Raw genomic sequence first — 27,588 nt, forward strand, 5'->3', positions numbered from 1 at the left:
CCATATGAATCGTGTTTTATGGCTAGGGGTTATTGTGTTTTGTGATGCTGTTGCGGTCATCTATCTTCGATCAAGTCAGTGAGAAAAGACGCCACCAGAACTGGTCACTTCCATATTCTGAATTTTCTCCATCTGCGTCATAACGCACGCGTTCCGAAATGATCTCCTGTCAATGGAGGTCAAGAAAGTCAACATTCGACAATCATTGTCTTAGAAGTGTTTTTCATGTGGCTTGAAAACGATTATTGGGGATGAATAGGCTTGACCGCTGGTCATCGGCGGTTTATACCCAATTTGAACTTTAATATTACAAACCAGCGATCGTTTTTAACCTTTTTTTGTTAGATAGATAACCCCTAAATCTGTCGCTCTATTTGGTAGTGCATATGGCCCTTGGTCAAGCATAGGAACAAACTTTTCTTTTACAATACAAGTAGAATTTTGATAATTCAAAACCGCGGATGTCCTAGCTATACAGCTAGGCAAATGCACATCAAGCGTAGAAATCACATAATAAAATCATTACACCATCTCCATCTTTCATGCTCTTTGTTACAATACCAAATTGTCACTTTTTTCTCCATCTTTCTTTCTCTCTCTCGAGTAAAATGTCTTGAGAAATCTTTAATAAAATCTCGCATCAAATTCTACTTTACATTTCAAGTTCATGACGAACTAAAACGTAAGTATGTAACGATATAAACCTAATATCCGCTATGAACAGATTCTAATTATGAAGTCAATGGACTGTTTCATTGTTCCGTCATTACTACTCTGGGACTATATGCACAAAAAAGAAAAAAAATCATTTCGGTACATTCAGCATCCCATTGGAAGTAATAGGTACTAGTATTCAAATGAAGGACTCATTTGGAGTATACTACAAGTCCTACAGGAGAGCGAACTCCCGACACTCCGCCATCAATCTTTTTTTTTAATTTCCCTCTGGAAATGAACTTTTTGATTCTAGCCCTTTTCAGCAATTTTACTCATTAATATTTAAATTTTTAAGCAAGCAAAGTTCGACATCCGATATCTTTAGGCAAGGGATATTTTACTCATTGTAATCAATTTCTGTAATGTTTTAACACCAACTGTCATACTCAAAATTGTCCTTTCAAATATCAAATGTACACAATCGGTGTGGTGGAGCTCATTTAATTTCATTAACTTTTACATCATTCAAGAGATGCTTTGACCGAATTCAGAACAAAATATCAAATGACGTAATAAATTGGCCAGTTCTTTCTTCCAAAAGTAAGTGTTTTGTTGTAATGGTAAAAACTGACTGACACTAACTAATTTCGTATACCTAATGAATTTCTACAATTGCTTTGCTTTCCAAAAAGCATTGTTCTTGTGCGAGAATGTCGTAAAATGTTTTATTCTAAAATTCAATAGTTTCAGATTTTCACATCTGCTGGAATATTTTATTTCTTTGTGGATAATGCTAGTACAGTCAATACAACACATGCTTCAAATAGCAGGTTATCCGTCCGAATTCGTTAGATTTGTTTTGTGTTATATAAAGTGACCTTTCTGATTGGGGGAAGGTGAGCAACACAGACGATTGGAGCTTTCAAGTCACGTGGCCGGTGTTCGACTCGAGAGTTACTGCATTAGCAAAAACAAAATGATATTCCACAACAAGAATTAACAGAAAAAGAAATCTTGCAATCCATCATAAGGATTACTGCAAACCTCTTTTCATGTGATCATAATACTTTTCGGTAGTAAAAAGCTAAAGTTAACACAAGAAACATACAAAAGCAGACTTGCATTAAATCGCAGCAGGTTATGGACATGTATGCTGAACATGGTTATTTTTTTTATATTATTTCTTCACAAAGTTAATCGACTATATATAATATACATAGAACTCGCTTTTAGGGATTACTTCTTTATAATGAGGCAAAAGAAAATTTAAAAAAAAAAACCCGACCTATGGTACCGTCTTTGCCTATCATACCCCTTCTACGCGCTGCAATTAATATCAAAGAAAGTGCAACCAAACATACGCTGGATTCTATGCGCATCAAGTCATGTGGGTTGTTTTGAACGTTCAACTAAATATGAATTAATTATTGATTTATTGCAACATCATAATCATGTTATCTTCAAAATAAAGCCTCAAAATAGCAACTTTCTCAAAAGATGAGAAGAAAATTAAACCGCATCTGTTCTGGGCCTTGCATTGTCTTTGTTTGCCTATCGCATTTCACAATACGAAATTATACAATTCCATTAAATTCACACATTTTAAAGAATACCAAAGCGAACAAAAGTTGTACGAGAAAAAGGAATCCATCTGTGTTTATAATATCAATTCTTTAGCAGCATATTAGCTAATCATATAAAAATGCTATAAATATTTTAATGATTAAACAACAAAATTGTAGACATTTGCTTTCAGTTACTTCTTTAAAAGAAGACAACACAGATGGGATTTCTTTTCATATTTTCAGTTCCTCGGTTCTAGATGAAAGTTAATTAACAATTCTCTTTTTACAACACAAATAATTATTGATTTTTCTCTTCAATGACCAAGCATTTTAATCTCAACCTAAAATACTAAAGAGGAATAGTAATGGGTTTTACTGTTCGAAACTTGAATGGAACGCCTTACTCGGTAAGACAAAAGGGATCGTCGGTGGTAATACATGGCGAATCCACTGTAATTATTTTGGTTAAGGCATTATTATATCCTAAATTCGACTATCAAGACAATTTTATGTTCCGTGCGGTTTGCGGTTGTGGCCAGACACGCGCGATTTTTTTCCCGGGGATCTCTTTGTCAATAAGATTATGCAAGCAAATAGAATATGGGGTTTGGATAATTTCAAAAAATCATAATTAGCCATATGTCGATTTTTTAGGCCGCTTTTTCAATATAAATATTCCGGAATTTTGCCTATATACATTACACCTTCTGTTTTTGAGAAATGCAAAAACAGTTTCTCCGATATTTAACTTGAAAGGTGATAAAAGATGGTAAAGAAAATGACAAAGACTACTATATCTTCAAAAATAGACGTGTTGTTGACTAGGTCCTTAATTTCCAGAGACAAGAACGGAAAATCTTGGTCGCGCTATGTCTCCGAGCATGCAATTAAGATTCAATAGTTGCTATTACTAAATTCGAACATCTTTCACAGCCTCCTATTGATCTGATGTTAATTTTGCGGATTGGGGATGTCTTGAAGGTGTCTAGTTTCATCAACCGAGCTACTTTTTCCTCTTTTTCGTTTCCACTACAGACTTAGTATTAGCTATAATTACGGACGTAATTGTCATGGTGAAAACACAAGTGACAGAGTTCTTTATTTCTCAAGATTTGAAGTTTGAAATGAATTTTCCTTTGTTTCCTTTTTGATCAAGATTTTCCGCGACAAAGGGTTCATTTGGGGTGAAAAATTATTCAAAAACGAAACTTCCAAGGTTAATTTTCCTAGTTTTCCTAAATGGTTTCAAAGATGTCCAAAGTCGTGTAATTTCCTTTTTTCCAGGGAAAAAACCCCAATTACATTGAATAAATAATATGTAATGAAAAGACTTACATAATACAAATTGTATTTGCAATTGTATGATAACATAATCGTTTTTCTCGATCATTTTGTTCAGATCAAGAGCAATACTATGCTTTGCAGGTGAATAATCTTCCGAATGGATCAGCGTTTCGTATTAATAATAAAAGCAGATCATTATTATTGGTTTACTCATGTTATTTAATAAATAGCTTGATTCCAAATTAAAAGTTACATTAGTTATGTATACACTCTGACATAAATTAGTGACATAGCCACAACAAACAAAACAATCTTTAAAAACATAACACCATAGCTATTAATATATAAATAACAAGCATCAATCCAACAAATATGTCATAATTTTCCAAATATGAAGCTCAGAAATGGCCTAGTGTTTTATTGCAAGACAACAGTGTTAGTTTCTGCAGCTGTTTGTCTAGTAGAGTAAAGCGAGTCGACGCACTCCGGGCACAAGCTGAGCGGGCTCGGACTTCCCGTAAAGGACTCCGATCCATGCTCTAGCTCGCCTGAGTTACCGACTTTCTCCCATTATCAGACATGGTCTCCTCTACAACATACGAGTTCCCATCCTCTTCTTCTTCCCCATCTTCCCCGTTTTCCTGATCAAAAGAGGGGATTTTTGAGGTGTCATTCTCTTTATCGTGTCCGTTCACTTTTAAATTCTTTTCACGTTTCTCTCCATTTATCACGTCCGGAGAAAATGTTAGACTAGTTTTTGCTTTCATATTGTCATTCTTAAGATTGTTAATACGAGCTAGATCTCCTTTGTTCTTCCATGAGGTGGCACTAGAAAACATGGCTTTTTTGGGACCTGTTGCCCCCTTTATGCACATTTCTTCCAGTTCTTGCTTCATGTTACTTCTAGTGTCGGGAATACTAACGTTTCGTGGCGTTTTTAAACCAAACTTGGCCTTCTTTTCCTGGAATTTACTAGAGCTGGACGAAGGGTTATGAACACTTGCATAACGTTCCATCGGGTTCAAACGTGGAGTAAGATTCTTCTTTGGAACACTTAATGGACCAATTACCGTATCTGTGCGCGAAATCTGAAGCTGTGGAATAAAGAAAACAATTTATTAGTTTTAAAGCACGTCTATGAAATACATAGAATTACAGGGTACGACATGATATAATTCAAGGTTAAAGAAAAAAGTAAAGTTTTTTATAACTTGCTGACTGAAAAACAAAGAAATACCATGAAACGCAATATTTTGGTTCAGCAGTAAATAGAAGACGAGCAATGTCAAATACACGCAAACTAATCTATGTTACACTCGCAAAATCAACACATAATGAGATTTAATTTAAAGTAATGAGTCCAAACTTCTGCTACTGAGATTCATCACTTATTCTAGTTCCCCTTTACATGACATTTCACGTATACAAATTAACAGACAGAGTTTTAAAATTTAAAATAAGATATTACCACACACAGAAAGATAAGAATATATGATACAATTTTTAAAAAAGGTTGGATAACCGCTGCAGAAAGTTGTTGTTCATTAGTATGTTTAGGATACAAATTTTAGTTCAGGGGAACAGAAGATTGTTGAAATATCAGGAAAGTCATCGAGTTTTATCAAGATAGTTATAATGAAAACAGTTCAATTTTTAGTCTGAAAAGGAGTCAAGAACAATTAAAAAAGCGCAAATAGGTGAGAGGAAATATAAATGGCTAACATATATAATATTTAAATATAATAATAATGTAAAAGAAAGAAAGAATAAAATAAAAGTATATTGTAAAAAGTTACAAAAATTGACAGAATAAACATGTCTATAAAAATGAATGATGAAAAATCCTATTTTAATAACACTAGCTCTACATTTACGGACAGACCTTTTGCCGCAACAAATATCCAGATATAATTGGCCTCTGTTTCAAATAAATCAAATAATTAACGCTATGTATATTTTGTTAAACCTTTAAATTATATGCTAAAAGAAACAAAAAATATATAATTAAAACATAAGTTCTAGAACAGGGTATTGAAAACTATTAAATTCCAGTTAAGTGTGACCGTTTGCCATTGTAATTTTATAAAGATCACTAGGACAAGTATCTGCATCAATTTTGAATACTAGTATTTTAGTCTAAAATACTTGAATAAATTATTGAAAAATTAGTATATGTTTTATCCTTTTTTTTTAAATGAACATGAGACTATTTCATCCTCTGCACCAAATAAATAATACCTAATGATTGCAAAACAATAGAATATTACGAATCTTACACGGAAATTGCGGATACATAGACATGACAGATGATTTCCTGGTCTACAATAACTAACCTTTGGATTTAAAAAAAATCTTAATTACAGACTAGTTCCCTAACTCGTGGAAACAAGGAAATATCAGAGACAATCTGGTGAGACTTTATTCAGTAAGGGGCATTCACTGCACACATGGAAAACAGTCGAATGAACATGGGAAATTTAAGGATTGGGGAAAATGTTTTATAATTTACCCTTTTTAACTTTCTCCAGACCTGTTGTAGAAGAAATTTTATTTCTTAAAAATCTCGTTCATATCAACTTCCAAGTTAACTGACAAGTTAGTTAGATGTCCAACTGAATACATCTGACATTGAAAACTATTCTTTTGATGGCGACTGATCGCCAATTCACCATATACATGCATGTATTGTATTCAACAACTGTAAACAATGACCAATTGGGAGACAACCATACAAAGAGTTACCGTAATAGCAATGAAGGCATTATGTAATCTTTTTAAAACAGAGATCAGCATTGGATAGATTATACAATGGTACTGAAATAGCAATGCATTATGTCTCTTTGTGTCTACTATTAAGTCGCTGGATTCCTTATCCTTACAGATGTGTTTAAACTCTGCGGAGTATATCATATCGATATAATTCACGACCTACCATTCAGGCGAGGACCTTTAAAAAACTTGTCCCAAGACTTAATGCAAATCTTTTTTTAACTTAATAACTTCATTGCTTGCATGATTAACAATAAATATGAAACGATTGAACTGTGTACTTTAATAACATGCTACTTATCAGACAGTTTTAAAGTTTCTTAATTGTAGATATTGATTTTCTTAAATCTAACTAAGGTTAAGTAAGTGCTTTAAAATTAAAATGGAATGCATGCACATATCTTTTATCACAAATGATTAAAACACAACATTGTGCAATCCTTATTTCATTCACATTAAACATATATGATGTAGTGAGCTTGTACACATTCCACATCCACCTTGAACCACACATGAAGCCCATTACCAAATGCTTAACAGTGGTTTTAAGGGCACACGATTCTTATATGTTGGAATCTTATCGATACACCTCATCACAGTTGATATATCAATGCACTTACCTTTGAACGATACTTCAGTTAGCAGGAAAAATAAATTAGATTCACACTAAATTTTATCATCTCACACAAATATTACAAAATACAAATCAAGCCAATACTTGTTAAGAAGTCTAAACTTTATATGTATTAATGCTTAACATAATTTCGCCTCCTCAAAACTTACAACAAAATTGGCATCAGTGGACTTTTTGCTGGGTATACTACGACTAGGTGTGTTCCTTTTAGGAGGTAACCTGGCTGCCCGCCTTGCTTCCTCCAGAATATCTCCATTACCAAACTGGCGTCCATAATCCCCCAGAGAACTTTCAATGCTACGGTTCCATTTAGCAGGAGTCCCATCCATGACATTTTCATAGCAATACAAATTTACTACAGCAGTATCACTCATACGGCCAGACCGGAATGTGCTGCGACTTCCATTGCTATCTTGGGTAACAGTTCGGAGCTGAGTATTTCCATTCTGTAAACGGCCTAAAAATTCCCGTTCACGACTTTCATTCAATTTATTTATCCAGTACAGTTTTTCAGTTGATTTAGAGGAGTTTACTGCTCTTGCATACTCCACGTCTGTTAAATCAATTTGTTTGCTGGTAAAATTCGTGTTTTCTCTAGGTAATGTAAAGTTGTCTGCAGTGGACTTACTTAATTGTATCACAGTTGTTGAAGGTTGTTTGCACATGGTAGACTTGTCTCTGTCTGGTGGATTTGTAAAATACTTTGGCTGAACACTAACACGTGTGTGAGATCGGTCAGATCTGAAACCATTGCTCTGGACACTGTTTGATAATCTGGAATCACTTGGAGCTACCTGCAATGGCTCAAGTGTCACCTGGGGCACTTTGTTAGATTTGGCACTAACTGGTTTGGCAAGAACTTGTGGTGTCCGTGCACCACTCTCACTCTCTGAATCAGACTCACTGAATGGAATGGGTGAGCAAGCCACATCCACAACAGTCACCGTGGGTCTTGGGACCTGAACCACAATGTGCGATTTAGCACTTTCTGGTTTGTCGACCGGCATAGTGTCTGATTTTAAATGGTTTGAGCTTTCTTCTATGAAAAATGCTGGGCTTGGTGCCTCTCCTGCAAAGCAATTTATTTCTCTAATCATCAATGCTTACCAAGCAATACGAATGAAAGTCAGCACAAGTGCTCAATTTTTAAATCAAATATTCTTTTCACAAAGGAAGACAAGGTACCTTCATTATTTCATATTCAACCCTATTTACTACGAAATGAAAAAACATGCAATGTGAACTTCCATAATGACAAACCTTCATCAGAGTACACATCTTGTCCAGAGTAAAAGTCAGCAATGCTGATCTTCGTTGATTCCTTATTCGTGGAAGAGTCCTTCTTTACAGTTATCCGAGGTAGCTCAGAGAAATCTCCCTCACTGTCAGAGGAAGTGTCCTGCTCCCTCTGTACATATCAAATCTCCTCTGACTTATATACACCAAATTATTAAACTTTATAAAACCAGCCTATCATGTAGCCTAATCTGGATAACTGAACAACTTAATGCAGCACCTTGATACAAACTTAAGAAACAGTATGAAAGGGATTATCAAACAGGGGCTTACTATTAACATTACATAATCTCTCATAGTACACTTCACCATGTTTTAAAGACATTAAAATATGAAGTTGTATACTAACAGATTATCTCTACTACATGTACTTAATTTAACAGATCTAGATGAATCAACAACTTGAAGAATCACAATCTCAATTCGAACTAGAAGTTTATGGATTGGCTTACCTTGCTGAAATTGAATGTCAATATCTCCTGATCATTTTAACAATTTCAGATTATTTAAGTGACATTTCTCACTTAAAGGAGACTACTAGTACCAAGCACTAAGAGATTACAGTTAAGCACCTACCTCCTCTGCTGGAGAAGCCATGGGAAAATCTTGTTCAGAAGCTTCTGAATTCGCAGAATGATATGCAAATGGTGCTATGAATAAAACAAGTACACTCACTAAACACAGCCTCACTGTATTATGCATTTGTAAAAGCGAAATGATAAAACATTTATAGTCATTCTCAGATGGCATGGGTGCTATACAAGTAGCTTGCAAATAATAAAACTAAATTTAAATATATATCTAAAAAGTTGGTTCTTCGTCTCCAAGTAAAGAGCATATATTCATCATATTTTTGGGAATAATTTTTTTATTGTAAGATCTATAGGTTTTTTCCAAATCTACTGTGGAATCATTTAAATTCGTGGGGGCCAATTTTCGTGGACTGTGTCTATTTTGTTCATTCGTGGGGATGTAAATTTGTGGATGCATCGGTTACTGTTTCAGGAACAAAGATAACTCTTTATAAATTTGTTTTCGTTGATGATTGAAATTCGTGGGGGAGGGCTTCCCTCGAATACCACGAAAATTGAGCCACCACAAATTTTAATGATTCCACAGTATTAAATAGTTATCAACTGGAAAGGTCAAAGAGCAGTTTTCATATTTTGAACACAAATTTGGAATAACACCAGCATGCTGCAGTGGACATTTGCTTAAAAAAGACTATTGATATCTTACAGGTTTTAAGCACATTTTCCATGAGGCAATCCAAATTTTTGTGATATTTTAATTTGTTTTGAAAATTTAATGCAAGAATATTGAACAGAAAATTTGTAAAACAAACTTAAACAAATCCCTGTTTCAATTAAACCATTTATAATCTAAAAAAAAATACACACCAATCATTTTTATTTCATGAGTACTTTTTCATGTGAGCCCCTTTCATTTATACTATTGCTAATTTTTGCTCAAAAAGTTGTAGTCTAAATCAACAATTTGTCTAATTTCCTACAGGACACATGAAGCAGAAGTCATATCCTACCTGGATTTCCTGTTATAGCAACAGCATGCCAGGAACCACAGAACACTTTCTGGATTGGTCCCAAACCTTTGTTGATGTGAAATGGCAGCCAGAACTTGGCATTGGATGGTTTATCAGGCCTTATTAGATGGCTATTTTTCCCCCATATAAAAAGACTGCCACTTTCTGCAAAGAAAGGTTTCTTTTTTAATTCGATAAAGTTTATGATGTAAACGTTTGCATTTTCTAAATAAGCAAAAAATAAGATATATCCTTTGTAATGATGTCAGAAAATTATTGATAAAAAGAATTGGTCAATTATCCAGTATTTAAAAGCTTTTCAAAGCCATTTACAGCAGAAGATTCAGAAATACCTGGTACTGTACATGTAAGCTCAATCAATAAGTGTTTTAAAAACCAAAGAAAGAACTCTTCAATATATGTCTTTCTTCCAGAAATGACAACATTTTTATTAAAAATTCTATTAACTTTAAATAGACATTAAAGGAACTATACATATACCGATAATTCTGTCCATATCTCAGCCCTTTTAATATTTCATTAGAAAATCACCCAATTCAGAAGTCTTTCAAAGAAGTGAAGGGTTTTAATTTCATGGATGAAAGTTTAACAGCCTTATATTTAGAAGTCACATATGTTGGTGCAATCACATTATACAGAGCTTAACAATCTGAATAAGATTTCATTCAGTCATTGAATCAATTTTATCTCAGTCATGAAGTTTTGAAATGATAATTTAATTTACAAATATGAAAACCCAAATTGTGTTTAGGGAATTCTTCCATGAAATTTTTTTCCAGCCCCATAAAACCATTTGAATTCAATTCATCAGTGCTTTCCAAATCATGCGATTATGGGACCAAAGCTGGTAAGAGAAAATCCAACATGGGAAGAAACAAAAAAAAAAACCCCAGTTATGCCATCATCTTGCAACGCACTCCTTTATCTGACCACAGAAGAAAGCTTCTGCCATTGTGATTGCAAATATTGAGGATTATTAGTTTTATCCAATAGTTTCATCATGATTAATAGCTTCATCCCAGAGTGCACAATGCTCTGGTTGGAAATCTGATGTTCTGTCTCACCAGCCTGGCCAATGTTTTTTTCACTTTGATAAAATCTACCCACTAATTGATAGTAAATGAATTGCTCTCAATTAGCATTGTGGTACGCCATTGATTAGCAATTTCTGGTTCTCTATGCATTTACTTAATGGAGGGATGTATAAAAGATATGGACTAATCAAGGCAAACCCAGTGATGGTTGGTGATTAACGAGCTGAAATTCACCACCTTATTACGCAGGAAATGGATGATGAAAACAGAAGATAGAAAGAAAGAATAAATAAAACCAAATATGCATGAAATATCCGTTATCAATATTTGTTTACAAATCTATCACGGAGTTGATGTTCACTTTGTACTAAGATCATAAATGACAGAAATTAACACGACTATTCAATTATACAGGGCGGCTTTCTGTTCAACTTTCACATTTTCAATTGTCAAATACATTAGATACAATGTTGATTATCATTACAGCACTGTCTTTGTCCAAGCTGGGTTTATAATTGTAAATAGCTGATATAAAATTAATACTTTTACTGTAATGCCAATATTATCTTTCTTCCAATTATCAAATCTAGTAAAAGCCAATGCTTTTGGACATTTTTTCATTAAGAAATTCAATAAAGTGCATTAGATGTGATGCTCATATCATGTGGGCTGATCGAAAGTTTAATCCGATGTTTATCTTTTTCAAAAAGGCTTTATCAATTCTGCCGATAAAGCTCAAACCCCAGCCTCGGGGAGGAGGAAAGGAATCTCACATTCTTAACCCTTTTTCAATGCTCTGCAAACAATTATTTGTTTTCCGATGCAGCATCACTTTACATGACAAACATGGGGTGAAGTCCCGTCATCCTCTCAAATGTCAGAAAATCCATGGTCATGGCCCATGTTAGAGGTCTAAACACTTACATTAATAATTGAATCAAATATTGGTTCTTATGATTGTAATTGATGCCCCCCTGTTCTACTGTTGAAGCAGGTCAGGTAGTATTTGTGATCTGAATTTGATAGTTAGCAGAAAGATTTGATGGATTGTTGGTACACACTTGAACATCATATTGTTGAGTCTTTCACTACAATCAAGAGGTCACCTGTTTTTAAATCTTAACCTCTGCTATGAGCTTCTGGATTGCATTAAGGATTTAATTACAATTGGGTCAACATGCAACTAGGTCTTTAACTGAAATTATGATCAAAATGACCTATTGCACCCATCTGCTATCAATTTTTTAAAAAGACCCTTCTTGCAAGAGTCATATACCAGACAAAGTTGACAAAACCTTATAGCTTTAATACATATATCATAAATAATGTCACTCTTCCAAATTTAACTGAAGGCCTGTGTTAGAACATAACATCTGTTTGACATAAATTATTGCATTGTGAAAATTATAAAATTTTATATAAATTTCAATTTAATCAAATTTTGATAAATACTAAAACAATAATATGGTCTTAATTGGTACAAATATAAATCATTAATTGAAACCTAGCTGTTCTATTTTTTTTAAACACATTCATGACAAAAAGTCTTGCCTAAAATTTGATTATTGTTTGATCATTCGTTTTGTACTTTTTGGCAATTCTTATTCCTTTAAATTTTTTTTAGAGTCAACAAGTACCTGTGATGGCAGTACTGTAATATTCCCCAGCCTGGATCTTCACTACACTCCTCCTCAGTTCATGGTGTTTTAACTTCTTGGGAAAGCTTTGAAATGTGTTGGAGTTTCCCAATCCTAGCTGACCATCCAAACCACTACCCCAGACATATATGTTGCCTGATCCTGAAAAATAGACAGACATACATGTATATAGACAGACATCATAGACAGATATATATGTTGCCTGATCCTGAAAAATAGAAAAACACATATAGACAGACACAAATAGACAGACATATATGTTGCCTGCATGATCCTAAAAAATAGACAGACATATATAGACAGACATATATGTTCCCTGATCCTGAAAAATAGACAGACATATATGTTCCCTGATCCTGAAAAATAAACAGACATATATAGACAGACATATATGTTCCCTGATCCTGAAAAATAGACACATACATACAGACATATATAGACAGACATATATGTTGCCTGCATGATCCTAAAAAATACACAGACATATATGTTCCCTGATCCTGAAAAATAGGCTAGAAGAAAGACTTTTGAAATTTACATACTCACTATTTCAGAATAGTGAGCTAAATCATTTGACTAAATGAAAAAGAATACTGAGATGTGAAAACAATGTTTAATCTAATTCATCACCAACCAGAGAAGATAAATACAGTATAGTAAAAGGGTGTAACATACATCAGCACTAAGATCTAGGTCATTATAGACTCATCAATGCAAAATGAACCTACAAAGAAACAAACATAAAATGCCCACACATTTTTGTCCTCCAATCTTTGAGCTATCTACATGTTCTGCTAAAACAAACCATGGAGAACTATTTTATAACAACTTTACAGTTAACTTACTACTCACAATTGTAAAAGATGTAATTTCCCATGGATTTATATCTTGGTAACCAGTTTATCCTAGGCAAAGAGCCTACACACCTTAGTGCGAAATTATGAAAATCAAGGCATCCAAATTCTGACCTCCCCTGGTAGTTTATATCTTTTATGATTGTTTAAATGTCTGGTTTAAAAGTCTATAACGATCCACCCAAAAGTACACTGAATTAAAAAAAGATGAGGTCCACATGTTTAAAACCCTCTCATTAATTAGCAGAGAGGCTAAAACTGCACACAGCTGAGATTATTTCGAAGATTATCACCCGCAATGCTAAACCAACACAAGTGATTACTGCACTGCAAATCTGCCACAAAATCTATTCATAATTCATATTGCACGATTTTGTTCACGTTTTTAGAAGAGAGCTAAAAAAGAAAATACGAACAAGAGTTTAGAGGATTAACAAGAAAGCTTGTCGATTTCATCAATCTAAAATTTCAAATTCAAATCAGAACTGAATTTTTACATTCAACTTTAATGTAATTTTTTTTTTATATTTGATGGTCATTTATCATCTGGTATTTTTTCTTTTGTGTGTATTTTTTTGTAACAGTGCACATGTCTGATGCTATCTTCATTTGCATTTTATCTATTTGTGCATCAAACAAAAAGACAATATAATGGATGAATTGAATGCTTGAATAACTATTTTTAAAGGTACAGACAAACATTTTATTGTGGCAAGACTTTAAGAAAAAACCCTCGGGAGTTAGGGTTTGGTCTTGAAAATTAATAATGTGTCATCAGAGGCAACATATCAGCCATCACTATCATATATATTATGGGGAACCTCAACGGTGTTTAAAAGCGTCTTATTAAAACTTTACATCTGCGGCACAGTACTAAGATCAAGCGACAGTTAAGTTTAAGTGAAGAATATTTTAATTTTGTAAATGAAGACTTGTGGACAGATGAAGCAAAATGTCACAAACTTTTACACTTGAAAATAATTTTATTAAAGGTCTTCTTATGTTGTGACAAGCCTTCTTCATTACAAAGCTGCTACAACAATTCTTGTTTGTCAACTTGACACCTGGTAGTCATTAAAATCTAGATTTAAACCCAGCAGTCCTGACTTTTAAAGTACTAGATGGTAACAAAGGCCCATCACATGACAAAAACTCTGTGCCTGTGTTCCTCACCCGTCGTGGATAAGAGCAACCTTCTGAACCTTTGCAGAAAAGATGACATATGTTTTGAATTCAAGATATTTGGCATATCATATTAAAGAATAAACATTGAAATTATTTTTTTCCTAAAAAATCATAATAAATTTGTTTAAAAATATGATATATTTGTTTAATTTTTTCATGATCTTTCAAGTACATTAATAATTACAAAGTACATAATTAACTAAGTAAACCTGAACAAAAAATTGTGTAAGTAATAACTTTTTATCAATGAAAAAGTTCTATCTTTTCTGCTGACAGTAGACCAACAGGGAAATAAATTTTCATAATCTCTCGCTGGTGTATTTTTGATACCCCACTAATAGTCCCTAAATGCCTATTTTCAACCACAGGGAATATGGTGTCTAAATATTTCAATTGTTTTCAGGCTGTAATCGTGATCTACTCTTCTGATAAAGTCTGGCTGTTATATGCCAGCGAAACTGACACTATCCCCATAAACATCTTATTTTTTGGCTCATTATTTCAAAGTAATTGGGATCCATTTTTTATATGGGCATAAATGGCATGGCATTATGTAATCAAGGCCTTTACTCCTATTAGCTAATGGATGGACCTTATCAGACAAAAACCAATCCTGCGCTGTGACTGCATGCTCAAGAGTCCTGGTCTTTATAAAGAATTATAAGAATCAAACTATTTTCCCTTATTTTAGATTTCAAAATGTCCCATGACAACAATTACAATAATGAGGATATTTGCAAATTAAATTTGTTGGGTGTTAAATTTTGCTGTCATAACCCTAATTACATTATCATACAGATTATGCAGTTCATTAAAACATAACTTTTGGCAAACAGTTTTACACCCAATACAAAGTTTATACCTAAAAACTTACATTTTTCAGTCAATACTTAAATTGATTACAAGTATTCAGAAAAATGAATTATATTTGTGATTTTAAAAAAGTTCTAAAAAGAGTTCAAAAGGAGCTTTTTTATCAGCTTTCATTGAAGAAAACAAAAGCTATTCATTTCATTTTTTAATAGGTCAGAATGTATATGTTAAGAAGAAAGAAAAGAATTATATTCAGCACTTGTAATATCTGAAAATATTAGATAGCTTGGATGTGATGTTTATATACAGTCAGTGGAAGAGTTTTACAGGACCCTTTTATAGTCGATCAAATGATGGACGATACTCAACAGCCATAGTTATGGGTGACATGTCACATTTCGGCGAGGTCTGACCACACTGACCACTTCTAGCTGTCACGAGCTACAATTCACTGGGACTGTTCCTGTATCTCACGACAAAGGAAGAGCCTTCTCAAGCCTCCCGTCTTTGTCCCGATCCTTTTCAGGGGATAATTTTCCCACCATCCACACGTAATTTGGCCAGGTCACACAAAGAATGGGGGGAGTTGAAGGGGGAGGGGCCGAAACTCCCTCTATGTGCAGTTAAATAATGAAAGGAGAAAGGGACCAGTGATATATGGAGAAATTTTAGGGCTGCATTCTACAGTTTATTAAAGGTTCTGAAATGCTAAAAGGCCAACAATAAACAGTCAAAACATTCTTATTATCATTATGAATAATCTATTTTACTTTTTAAGAAATAAAATCCTGTTAGGAATCCCAATTTGGAAAATTTCTGCCGAACCTTTAAAGAATTAAGACATACAGTCTATTATTTAACATAGTAATCATAATCATTTACGTGTTTGTCAATTTCAATGTTAATTATTTGCTTTTTAATTTGTTATATTCTGACATTGCTCCTTTTTATACACACTTTATAAGAAAACATAAACCAATAGATTTCAAAAGGTTCAAAATATCTGAAACCATCTTATGGCCTATAAAAACAGAACTATATACATATATATGTCTGCAATTTCAGGAACAAATTCAAGAACCATGCATTGTCTTATCAAAAGCTCTTTGGATGTAATCTACTTTTACAACTCGAAAGTTGATTGACAATTCCAATTCAAGATGATAAAGGAGGGGAAAGAAAACCTCATTTTCACTGCATTGATTGCACTCATGCCTACTAAGAAAAGAGGAAAGTTCCAAAGTAACATTAAGTTGAATCTTGCGCATGTTATAATGATGTTGAATTTGATTTTCTTCCTTTGCAAGAAGTGAAAATAATCACAATTCAATAGAGAGTAAGGAACTTGGAGTGTCACTTTTTTATTTTTGTTTCTTCTGAACCTACAATCTGTGCCACATCACCCAAAGTCTAATGACATTTTTATGTACTCAAATTGTATTACAAGAATACCAAATGAGCTTCTTGACTTTTTCTATCTCTCCCCATCTGTGTTAATTTTCCCCTTCAAATTGGCAGCTGTTTTGTCGTCATTGCCTAATATGAGCAATATGAGTTTAGCAACTCAAATGTAAGAAAACTTTAAGTATCCATTAGAATGACAGTTTGAGCTGTTCAAAACACAGTAATGGTCCCCCAGAAGATTTCCTGACAAGGCAAGGAGGAGAGCCGATCCCAGGAAGCACCAGTTTTATTGTCGGAGACTGTTAAGGAGGGAATATGAACACTGCACAGACTTGCCCTAGGGTTAGATAAACCTTGTGTAATAAAGCCTGAGAATTTGAATCCTTACTAGGCGATTGCATTGTCAAGGGTTCTATCGAGGGTTCTTTCGAGACTTTCAGAAGATTTGATCCATCCTCATCTGAGAGGTCATGAACCAGTATTGCAGAACAGTTCCCACAGATTTATATAAAATATCTCTTGTCTGAAAATTACATTATAGATATATTCATTACATATCTATCAAAATATCAAATTCTGCACTTTTTTGTATAAAGTTAAATTGCAGATAATCAATTCATCAAAATCCTAAATGCTGCACCTTTTCATGAAAAGAAATTTTGTTGCACATTGCATTTAATCTCAATTTGCAATAGATTCAGCTTAAATCTTTAAATTGCAGATAATCAATTCATCAAAATCCTAGATGGTGCAGCTTTTCATGAGAAGAAAATTTTGCATATGATTTCAATTTGCAATAAACTTTAACTGAATCAGTGGCTTACTGAAGTTTCTTTGGAGATCGAGATAATTTAAATTACTGATGGCAAACTGCTGGCTTGTGAAACAGGAAGATCTGGTAAGCACGGATGACTTCCATACAAAAAAACTCAGACATGTTAAATTAACCTTTAATTCTCCTTCATTAACAAAGGTGATATAGATGTCAAAAAAGTGCGAGGCTCAACAAAACAGGTCAAAGTACTTGGGGTTCTTGGAGGGGGATTTCTGAATTCAACTTGGGAGAGACTACAAGATAATAAGCAGAATTAAGGGTTGATAACTATACTTTCCTTAATATTTTGATAAAATTAGAACTTAAATCTCCAAATCATCAAAATAAAAAATTTGTTTCCCACAATGTAATCAACTTAAGTCATAAAATTTACTGCATAAAAACTATAAAAATTCCCGTTCTTAGGAATATTTATAGTTTATAAATCTTGCATTATTTGGGATAAAAATAGTTTTTCTTTGAGTTTAACTTTTCATTATTACTCCTTGCCCTAATCCAATCCAAAAGAAGATGATCGAAGGTTTTCAAGTCATGCTACTTCAAGTAAAAATATTTCATATTCAAATCGATTGTGGCCAGTACACTCTTTTGCACTTCATAAAGCACCACAAATCTAATAACAACCCGAGATATTACCCAGAAATCAGATTACCATACATTTGTATACAAATGGTTCCAACAGTCAAGTTGAATCCATACATTGTCAATCCTAGGTTAACTTTCCGAATGCGTAATTTCCCGGAGGGCCTCAAATTTTGACAGAAACTGTACTTGATCTTCGCACGGGCCATTAACAGGTTCTGCCCAGGGTCTGCTGGGGTGACTGGATGTTGGTATACAGACTGACACTTCGTACGGTGCTTAACAAACAGATATAGGATAGAATGCATCAACAATTGAATTAAGTGAACCCAACGTGTTTGTATTCAACCTTCGACTTGATCATTTGCTCCCAAGGTTACGTGTTCTAACCTCTAGAAAGTTGGAGCTCCTTTGCAACATTCACACTTCTTACAAGTATGCATCCTGATAAACATCAATACCCCCCTCCTTTGAATAAAATGCTTTATTTTCAGTACGTAACAAAGCACTTTTTGTTTCACCTATAATATCTCTGATTTTTGCACATATTGAAAATTAAGTTATATACTAAATATGAAGGTTAAAAATGTTAACATTGTATTATATGAAAAATGAAAATGTACCAACAACAAAAATCAATAATGGAGTAGATCTCTATTTTTATCAAATATCAATATGCATGTGCATAGTAAAATACTCTATAATTCCATTGGCATTAACATGCAATAAATGATAACATTTCACATCAAATATTAAATCTTAAGTCAATACCAATTTTTCATTAAAAATTACAGTTGAAAATATTAAATAAATGATGATGTTTGCTCCTAAAAAAGAATTTGATATTCTTAAATATTAATTTAAGGAAGGATAATAATTTCATGACAAAGGGTAATGAAGGATATATAGCATTAATTGCTAATTTTAAGACAAATCTCATAAAATTTTTACCTTTCCTACAAAAAATGAAGGGATGGAAAATGAAAAGCACGATTTAAAAAATTTTACTCCATGCATGCCTGTGGGATCTGCAACTCTCTCAATAGCAATGCAAAAGTTTTAGACTTATTTCCACTATTTTTATTGGATACACATTCTAAAACTTAGTAAAAATGCCAGAATACCATAGTGAAATTTCTTTTGATATCAATTTATACATTATAATGAAGATCAAGGTAACAACTTAATGATGTTAACAATACTTTGAAATTTAGCAAGATGATCAATGTACATGAACAGACATTTATTATACACATGCCAAAGATGTTCTAAATTTTTTTCAGTGAGAGAAATCTGCCTGAAAAACTTTGCCATACCTCTCCCAAATAGTAACCTTGTCTTTGAACGATGAGAATGACCCATTTTACTTTCACTCCAGTCATATTTTGGGGGGTTCTTGAAGTAGTTCACGGGTTAAATTGGGCATTTCTAAAGTCTCCTCACCTAATAATACACCAATCTTTTGATTTGTGTGTCTGGGGCACCCCATATAAATGGCCTTCTAAAGTGTCACCGACATACTTATCTGACCTGCACAGAAAATAAACCAGGGACCCACCAAAACCTGCAGCGTGGCAATCATAATTGTGCATCGGTAGGAGATCATTAGGGGCTTAACCACGTGAACTGTAAACTGTCAAAGACTGACACATTATGTAATCCCAGACAATAGACTTAGTAACCTGATGAGGAGGTTTGGGGGCCCCATCGCCTGCCCCGACCCAAACTGATGTCCTCTCCACGTGTGCATTAATCCCCCCTTGGTAATCTACGACTTCAGAAGTGAAAGGTGATATGCAAAAATGCACTTTTTTCAACCACCCCTTTGATCCCATGCTAGTTGTCCATGGTAATTAAAAGCAATTTTTGCTCTTTTATAATTTTTGCACTGCAATATCCATGGTTTTGAATTCAGAAATTCTGCGTTGTACATAGCGCCAGTTTTTCTATAAGTATAAAATGACATAATTTGAACAGAAATGGGATATGCATATAATACCCATGTTAAAGCCAATTACAAAGCCCTAGACCGACACTGGAACTTTAAAAAACTGCAAGCCATTAATTTTAATGAGATTTGATACTGACAACTGAGATGCATGGTTATTTTGGGTATAGAAAATGTAGAAACACTGCAGACCATTGCAGATACATGTAATGCATACATTGGGTAATGTAACCGACACATCTCTATTACACAAAGTGTACTCATTAAGAAAACAAAAAGGGGCTTTTTATTTCAGTCCATACGATCATTACCTATCATGAAAGCAAGCCATCATTCTCTTTTTTTGACATTTCAAACACCTGCACACTTTTAATATCATACCTTTTTATCATTTTCATTTATATTTTTTTGGTATTTACATTTAATTTCATTTTCTAAATAAAAAGTTATTTTACAGCTAAAGTTTTCTGACAGCCGTCAACTTAGGTGCAAAGGAATGTCAATTTGATTGTGTTTCACACAACATTTATGGTTCTCTGACATTTCAGAGGCTAATAACGATCTAGCTGGTCATTATCCAGTAGGGCCACTCTACATGGCCCTGAAATGGTCAGTCTCCACCGAGATCCCTGCTGCTCCCCACAATATGGATATGCATTAAAGGGGTGTGATCCAATGGCGCTAGATGATAAATATCCTTCCAAATTCTCTGTCAACCATTCCACCTGGTCGACATTAAAACAATAGAATTGATGTACAATGCTGTGACCCTAAACGCCTGTCAGACCGATTTTATTAGTTGCTGGGATTCCCCTCCATTACCCATTATCAGCTGCTGATTAACAATGTCTGTTAAAACATTCTACACATTGTCATACCGGCAGTAGTCGGGCGGCCTATTGATGGCCACTTCTTATGGCTGGGCAAGGCAGCTTATGAATTAAAGATCATTTTTTGAACAGTGCATTTCATGTGTTACAAAATGATAAATGAGAAACATGGAAATATATGCACTCAAAAGACTATTTTATGACCACCATAATCATAAAATTTAACATCTATAAATTATGATACATACTGTTCCATAAGCAATTTCTTCAACATAAATTGTACCAGATCCTTAAATATACCTTCATTTACAAGTTAAAAGAAACTGCTTAATTGTAAGTTACATTTCTTAACCCTGAAATAATTAAAACCATATCTATGTGACAAATACTTTCCTGATTGCCAGACCTCTCTTCATTTTGGCTTCTTAATATAAACTCCAGACAAAGAAGACATTTCAATCAAAACAGAATGTTATATTATGATAATATGGTGCTTAAATTACTTTAAAAAACCTTCTATAGTCCTATTATATTTAAAGTGCAGTCAGTCATAGTTAGCCACAAGTTTTCTCTTCAAACAGGACTATGGACAAGCTTGAAACAGTGAAGTTCAATCACCAATAAATGCAAACTCCTAATTAATTTTGAGGAATCAATATTCGCCAAAAATCACCAGAGGCACTCTTTGTAAATTAAAAATTTTGCTTTAATTTTTCTGATAGTGATACAGTTAACTAAATAAAATAAAAAAAAAAGTTTTATGCTTTTAATCCCATTGTTTTATTCTCACAATTTTATACAAAATTGTGGAATTATGAAATTAAGTTCTCTTGAAATAAGAAAAATCTACAGTAGTAACATCCTAAATCTCTTACCAGAGAGGGCCAAACTGTGGGTGGCACCACCTGAGACCTCCACCACTTTCCTCTTGAGGGGGACTTTCTCTGGGGAGAGGATGTCTTTGTTTTTGTTTCCACACCCTTTACCATAACCCCACATGAAAACGTCACCCTGGCCTGGTGAAAAAAAGAACTTCAAGTTAAAATTGTTCATCAAGGGAGTCTTTTATAAATTTAATTGACCCTCCACAAGACATAAAAAAAATTTAAATACTGTTTTATGATGGCAAGGTACACATATATCATTCATAGGTGAAAAATCAATAACTGAATCTTGAATTCCAGATTTTTGTACCTGAATTAAAGGGATGCCACATAAAATTTGTTCAAAATAAACAGGACCCTTTTAATTAAAATTTAACTTCTCAGACAATTATAATGGTTCAAACATTGTAAAATAATTCATTTTCATAATTTAAACTCTGATACAGACAAATATGATATAAAATTCATTGATTCTGCAAAACTATGGAAAATCAATGCAACAATTTGGCTTCTACTCATCTTTAGCACAAAGGTTAAATATTTGCATTAGGACAAAAAACAGAGAAAACCTTCAAAAAGATATAAATATTTCTTCTAGAGGTGTCTATCCCCCTTTTAATTACAAAATGTTTATGATTAATACCAATACTTTTCCTCACATTTTTTGGATCCAGAAAGTTATAAATATTTCATCTGGAGTTGTCTATCCCCCTATCCATCACAAAGTATTTATGATTAATAACAATACTTTTCCTCCCATTTTTTTATCCTGCAGGCTCCATGTTGGACCGACCTACACAACTCCATATGAGTGCATTGCATCAATGTCAAAAATCACGTCACCAAACAAATTAATCATTACGTACAAATCCATCTCATTACCGTCCAAATTGAAATTAAAAATCATTAATTTTTCTCCTGTTTTCTGACTAAATGACCTTTTCATCTTCTGAGCTTAGTCCACATCTTGCGATATCTAATTAACAAAATTTACTTGATGGATAATTCTTTTTTCTGTTTTGATCTTAGACTGATAAATGAGATACCCCATTGAAACCAAGGAAAGCACTCTGTTTAATACAAAAATGAGGGGATTATGTAATTTGTGAAACAAAAACCCATTAGGGTGGAGCACTGTCTTTCTTAAGAACTATATGTACACAAAGCTAAGCCAAACCTTTGAACTGTCATGAACTCAAAGGTGTCAAATACTATATGGTCCAGGATCTGAAGTTATGAAGATATTGGAGATCTATTAGTGCATGTTTTCTTGCTTCAAAATGTGATAAATTCATAAGCAGATCTGGAATCTCTTAATGATTATCTCACACTGCTAAAGAGAAAAAACAGATTTTCAATGCAATTAGTCTTTTTCCAAAAGGTGGTAGGGCTTGACAATGCAAAACTTCCTTCTTTTATGTAAATGACAGCGAGAAAGCTGACTTAGATGTGATACTCATTAGAAGTTTGCTCCTTGTGCATTCATTTTATGCACTAATGGCCTGATAATGAAACCCTAGTGCACACCGAAACGATGATCAGATGATATACTTTGCGTTTTTCAAACAGATATACATTCAGCTCAGCATGAACACGGCTCTTTTTCACAACATGCGAGATAGGTGAGATATGATTAAATAACTCTGAAAGATGAAAAACTTGAGTCATAACTAGGGTGTATCAAGATGCAATCTGCACCATTCATAAGAATATCTCCCCATTAGCCTCTCCCCATCTTTCAATAATTTATCACGCCCTTGCTCCTATCTCCTTTATAAACATGCGTGTTAACAAGGAAAAAATGTTCAACCTGGTATTTGCATGGGTCCCTTGATGATATTTGGAGACATTTATGCCTCTGTAAATTTCCAAGGTTGGCATTTTTATGAGAAATTGTTCTTTAATTCTAACAAGGTGCAACATGTTAAGGGTCTTCGTCCAAATCTGCCTGTAATTTGCTACAAGTTGAACATGTTTGAAAAAAAAAGGCCAACATGGCCCGACACCTTTTCTGAGGACAGAAATAGCATGAACCAAGCAGCAGCATACATATTAGATGCTTCTTTGTATGGACAGGTAAAAAACAGTGATGGTTACTTCAAGGAACAGAAGAGTCCAGGTGCTAGCTTGTGAACACTCCAATTAATTATGTTTATACTCAATACCTTTTTTATTCAAAACATAATTATTTCTGTGCTCTATAATAGGTAAATTGAAAGTTAATTAATGAATTTACACTCATTAATGAAGAAAACGTCTGCACAAATTAATTACAATTTGAGATGCAGCAAGGTTCATACAGATGAATTACGTAGAATGAATCACGGTCTCTCTACCCTCTCCACAGGCTCTATCTACATAATAACAAATGTGACCCAAGACAAAGGCCCAATTAACTTTTACATAAATCTAATCACTTAGAAAGCTTCATCAGTAAAGCCTGCAGCACCTGTGACATTTCACTCTCTTGCACCTTGCGGCTTATAGTGGTTTATGTCTAAAAGCCTCATTTGCTGGGTCACTTGCAAAAACAAGAATTCGCTTGGCCTGTTATTGGTGACAATTTTCATATTTAATGAAGTCATTAATCTTTGGGGGGACTTCTTTTGGTCTTTCGGAAAATAAAAAAAAGTAATCATGACTTATCAGCTAAAGAACACGACTTGTCGTAACTTTGTAACTCCCAAGGTTCAAAGGGTATGCTGGGCATTATTTAAAAAAATGAATCACCACAATGTCTTTCTCACCAAGATATAAAGAAAATCAGGGTTAGATATTTAATTCAGATTTTTTCAGGTGCATGTAGTATACAAGATGTGTTCAAATAACAGACAATAATAGGCTACTCTAGTCATGCAATGAAATAAAATAATTGCAAATAGTTCATTAAAATTTTTTCAAATGTAAAGTTTCACAATTTTGTATTACAAATTGATAATCTTCAACATTAAAAAGCAACTTAAATAATGTACTTTGAGTAATCATTAAAATTTTAATGCATAAAGAATTTACCACAACATCTATTTGAACAACTCTTTAAAGGGCAAGAACAATTAAAAAATTCTTCTCGTTAGAGGAAATAAAACAATAGCATTAATTACCTAGTTTCTTGAAATCCAGTTCTTGATGAACTTTTTCATTTTTCATATTATGGTTATTAACTGATATTAATATACACAGTTGAATCAGCTAGTCATTATTACATGAAAAATGTTTTGAGTACAAGGTATTAGAAGTGTATTTTTACTTTTTAAAAAATTAAATAGAACGTTAATCTATTGCCGAATCAGAACATAGGCTAACAATAATTTAACAAATATATCTTAACTGATTAGTAATAATGTACAAGTATTTTATATAAATATAACATCGGTATTAAATGGCTTGACATTCTACAGCTTGGTAACTATGGTTACAAGCAGAGGACAGAAATTCGTCCAGGTTCTGAAACATTTTTAAATTATGCATGCTGAGCTACTGAATAGATGTTAATGTTTATGGTTTATGCCAAGGATATTCTTTTATACAAGAATGTCAAAAAATGCAATATAATGGACACTCAAATGTAGATGGTACAATGCTAACAAAATAGAAGAATATAGATACTATGAAAAATGTTTGACAATACAATTTCAGAAATTCATTCATGCACCTAGCTTAATTAATTAAATAAAAGTTCAATGATGAAAACCATATTAATCTTGGAAAGTTTGACAATGTCGGAGAGAGATCATCACAGGATGCCAAAAATTTGGTTACATAAAGAAGCGGAAGGTTGGGTTTTTCCCTTTTGACCTTTAATTGAGTTGACCCCACCATGGGAAACAACTATTGCAAAGTGTTAATTGGGCTACATCTCTGGTTTCAGCTATACAAAATTAATACACATTTTTAGCTTATGACCTTAACCTTGTATAAAGAAACATATTTCTAAAGAACCGAGTGTTGAATGTAGGTGATAAACAGATCTCAAACAGTAGATCTATATAATAAAACAAATTCAGCAAAATGCGAACAACTGCAAATCTTTTTTCTGAAAATCATATTGCAAATTGTTTGCTCAATACTCTCATTTAAAATTTTTAGATCAAATAATATTGACGCCCACATCTCAATAGTATGATCAATTGATGAAAAACATGTTATCAAAATAAAGCCCTTCATGGTGAAATGGATTTTACATTACAAAAATATATCAATTCAATAATCCCCTAACAAATTCAAAAAGATGTTGATGATAACAGCTGTATATTTCTAGATTATCACAAAAGAAATTCTTCATAATCCTATAAAGGATAAACAATTAGGAGACACAGTAATAAATGCAATGGTTATATTTTTAAATGGATTGTAATTAATTTATATGAAGATCTAGTCAACCTGACTACCCACTGTTAAGTGCAGTATGTATCAAAGCCTGGCATTAACATTTCAATTTGTTCATTTGACCTTGATGTTGGGAAAAGGTAAAAATAGGATGTGCCTGCTGCCTAATCCTATTCAATATATTATATTGAATAAAATATTTTGTTTGATTAAAAAGCCTTACCCACCCCCTCCCCACACACACTGTGAAAGGTAGCACCAGATGTAACCAGCACAGGGGAAGTGCTGCTAGAGACCCCAGGAACCCATACATATTGTCTATTTCTGATTCACAAGGGGTCATAACATGACATGATTAAAAGGGCCCTCTGACTGTAACCTGACAGAGGACACACACAGATACCTGTATGTTACTGTACCAGCTGACTGTAAACTGACAGAAGACACACACACAGATACCTGTATGTTACTGCACCAGCTGACTGTAAACTGACAGAGGACACACACACAGATACCTGTATGTTACTGTACCAGCTGACTGTAACCTGACAGAGGACACACACAGATACCTGTATGTTACTGTACCAGCTGACTGTAAACTGACAGAGGACACACACAGATACCTGTATGTTACTGTACCAGCTGACTGTAACCTGACAGAGGACACACACAGATACCTGTATGTTACTGCACCAGCTGACTGTAAACTGACAGAGGACACACAAACAGATACCTGTATGTTACTGTACCAGCTGACTGTAACCTGACAGAGGACACACACAGATACCTGTATGTTACTGTACCAGCTGACTGTAACCTGACAGAGGACACACACACAAATACCTGTATGTTACTGTACCAGCTGACTGTAACCTGACAGAGGACACACACAGATACCTGTATGTTACTGTACCAGCTGACTGTAAACTGACAGAGGACACACACAGATACCTGTATGTTACTGTACCAGCTGACTGTAACCTGACAGAGGACACACACAGATACCTGTATGTTACTGCACCAGCTGACTGTAAACTGACAGAGGACACACAAACAGATACCTGTATGTTACTGTACCAGCTGACTGTAACCTGACAGAGGACACACACAGATACCTGTATGTTACTGTACCAGCTGACTGTAAACTGACAGAGGACACACACACAGATACCTGTATGTTACTGTACCAGCTGACTGTAACCTGACAGAGGACACACACAGATACCTGTATGTTACTGTACCAGCTGACTGTAACCTGACAGAGGACACACACAGATACCTGTATGTTACTGTACCAGCTGACTGTAACCTGACAGAGGACACACACAGATACCTGTATGTTACTGTAACAGCTGACTGTAACCTGACAGAGGACACACACACACAGATACCTGTATGTTATTGTACCAGCTGATTATATGCCTCTCTAAAACTACTATGCATCATAATTTTTTTTACAATTTCAA

General features: G+C 33.9%; 1 protein-coding gene across 6 annotated transcripts in view; it reads right to left on the reverse strand.

Annotated features, from left to right (window-relative positions):
• Positions 1-1,931: 1,931 nt before the first annotated feature.
• The window catches only part of LOC128175339 (X-linked retinitis pigmentosa GTPase regulator-like), a 46,859-nt gene continuing 21,202 nt past the window's right edge, over positions 1,932-27,588 (reverse strand). For 3 of the 6 annotated variants that reach the window (XM_052840878.1, XM_052840874.1, XM_052840877.1), the window contains 8 exons: positions 21,788-21,928; positions 12,441-12,602; positions 9,749-9,913; positions 8,782-8,855; positions 8,170-8,317; positions 7,059-7,978; positions 5,389-5,424; positions 1,932-4,600 (listed from right to left, as the gene is read on the reverse strand). In XM_052840878.1, the coding sequence (XP_052696838.1) occupies positions 4,046-4,600; positions 5,389-5,424; positions 7,059-7,978; positions 8,170-8,317; positions 8,782-8,855; positions 9,749-9,913; positions 12,441-12,602; positions 21,788-21,928 (2,201 nt within the window). In that variant the 3' untranslated portion in view covers positions 1,932-4,045. Of the gene's footprint in view, positions 4,601-5,388; positions 5,425-6,015; positions 6,037-7,058; positions 7,979-8,169; positions 8,318-8,781; positions 8,856-9,748; positions 9,914-12,440; positions 12,603-21,787; positions 21,929-27,588 lie in introns of all 6 variants that reach the window. The other 3 variants (XM_052840876.1, XM_052840879.1, XM_052840875.1) reach the window with 2 other exon arrangements.

Source organism: Crassostrea angulata, chromosome 3 (genome assembly GCF_025612915.1).
Source record: "Crassostrea angulata isolate pt1a10 chromosome 3, ASM2561291v2, whole genome shotgun sequence".
Taxonomy (NCBI): Eukaryota; Metazoa; Mollusca; class Bivalvia; order Ostreida; family Ostreidae; genus Magallana; species Magallana angulata.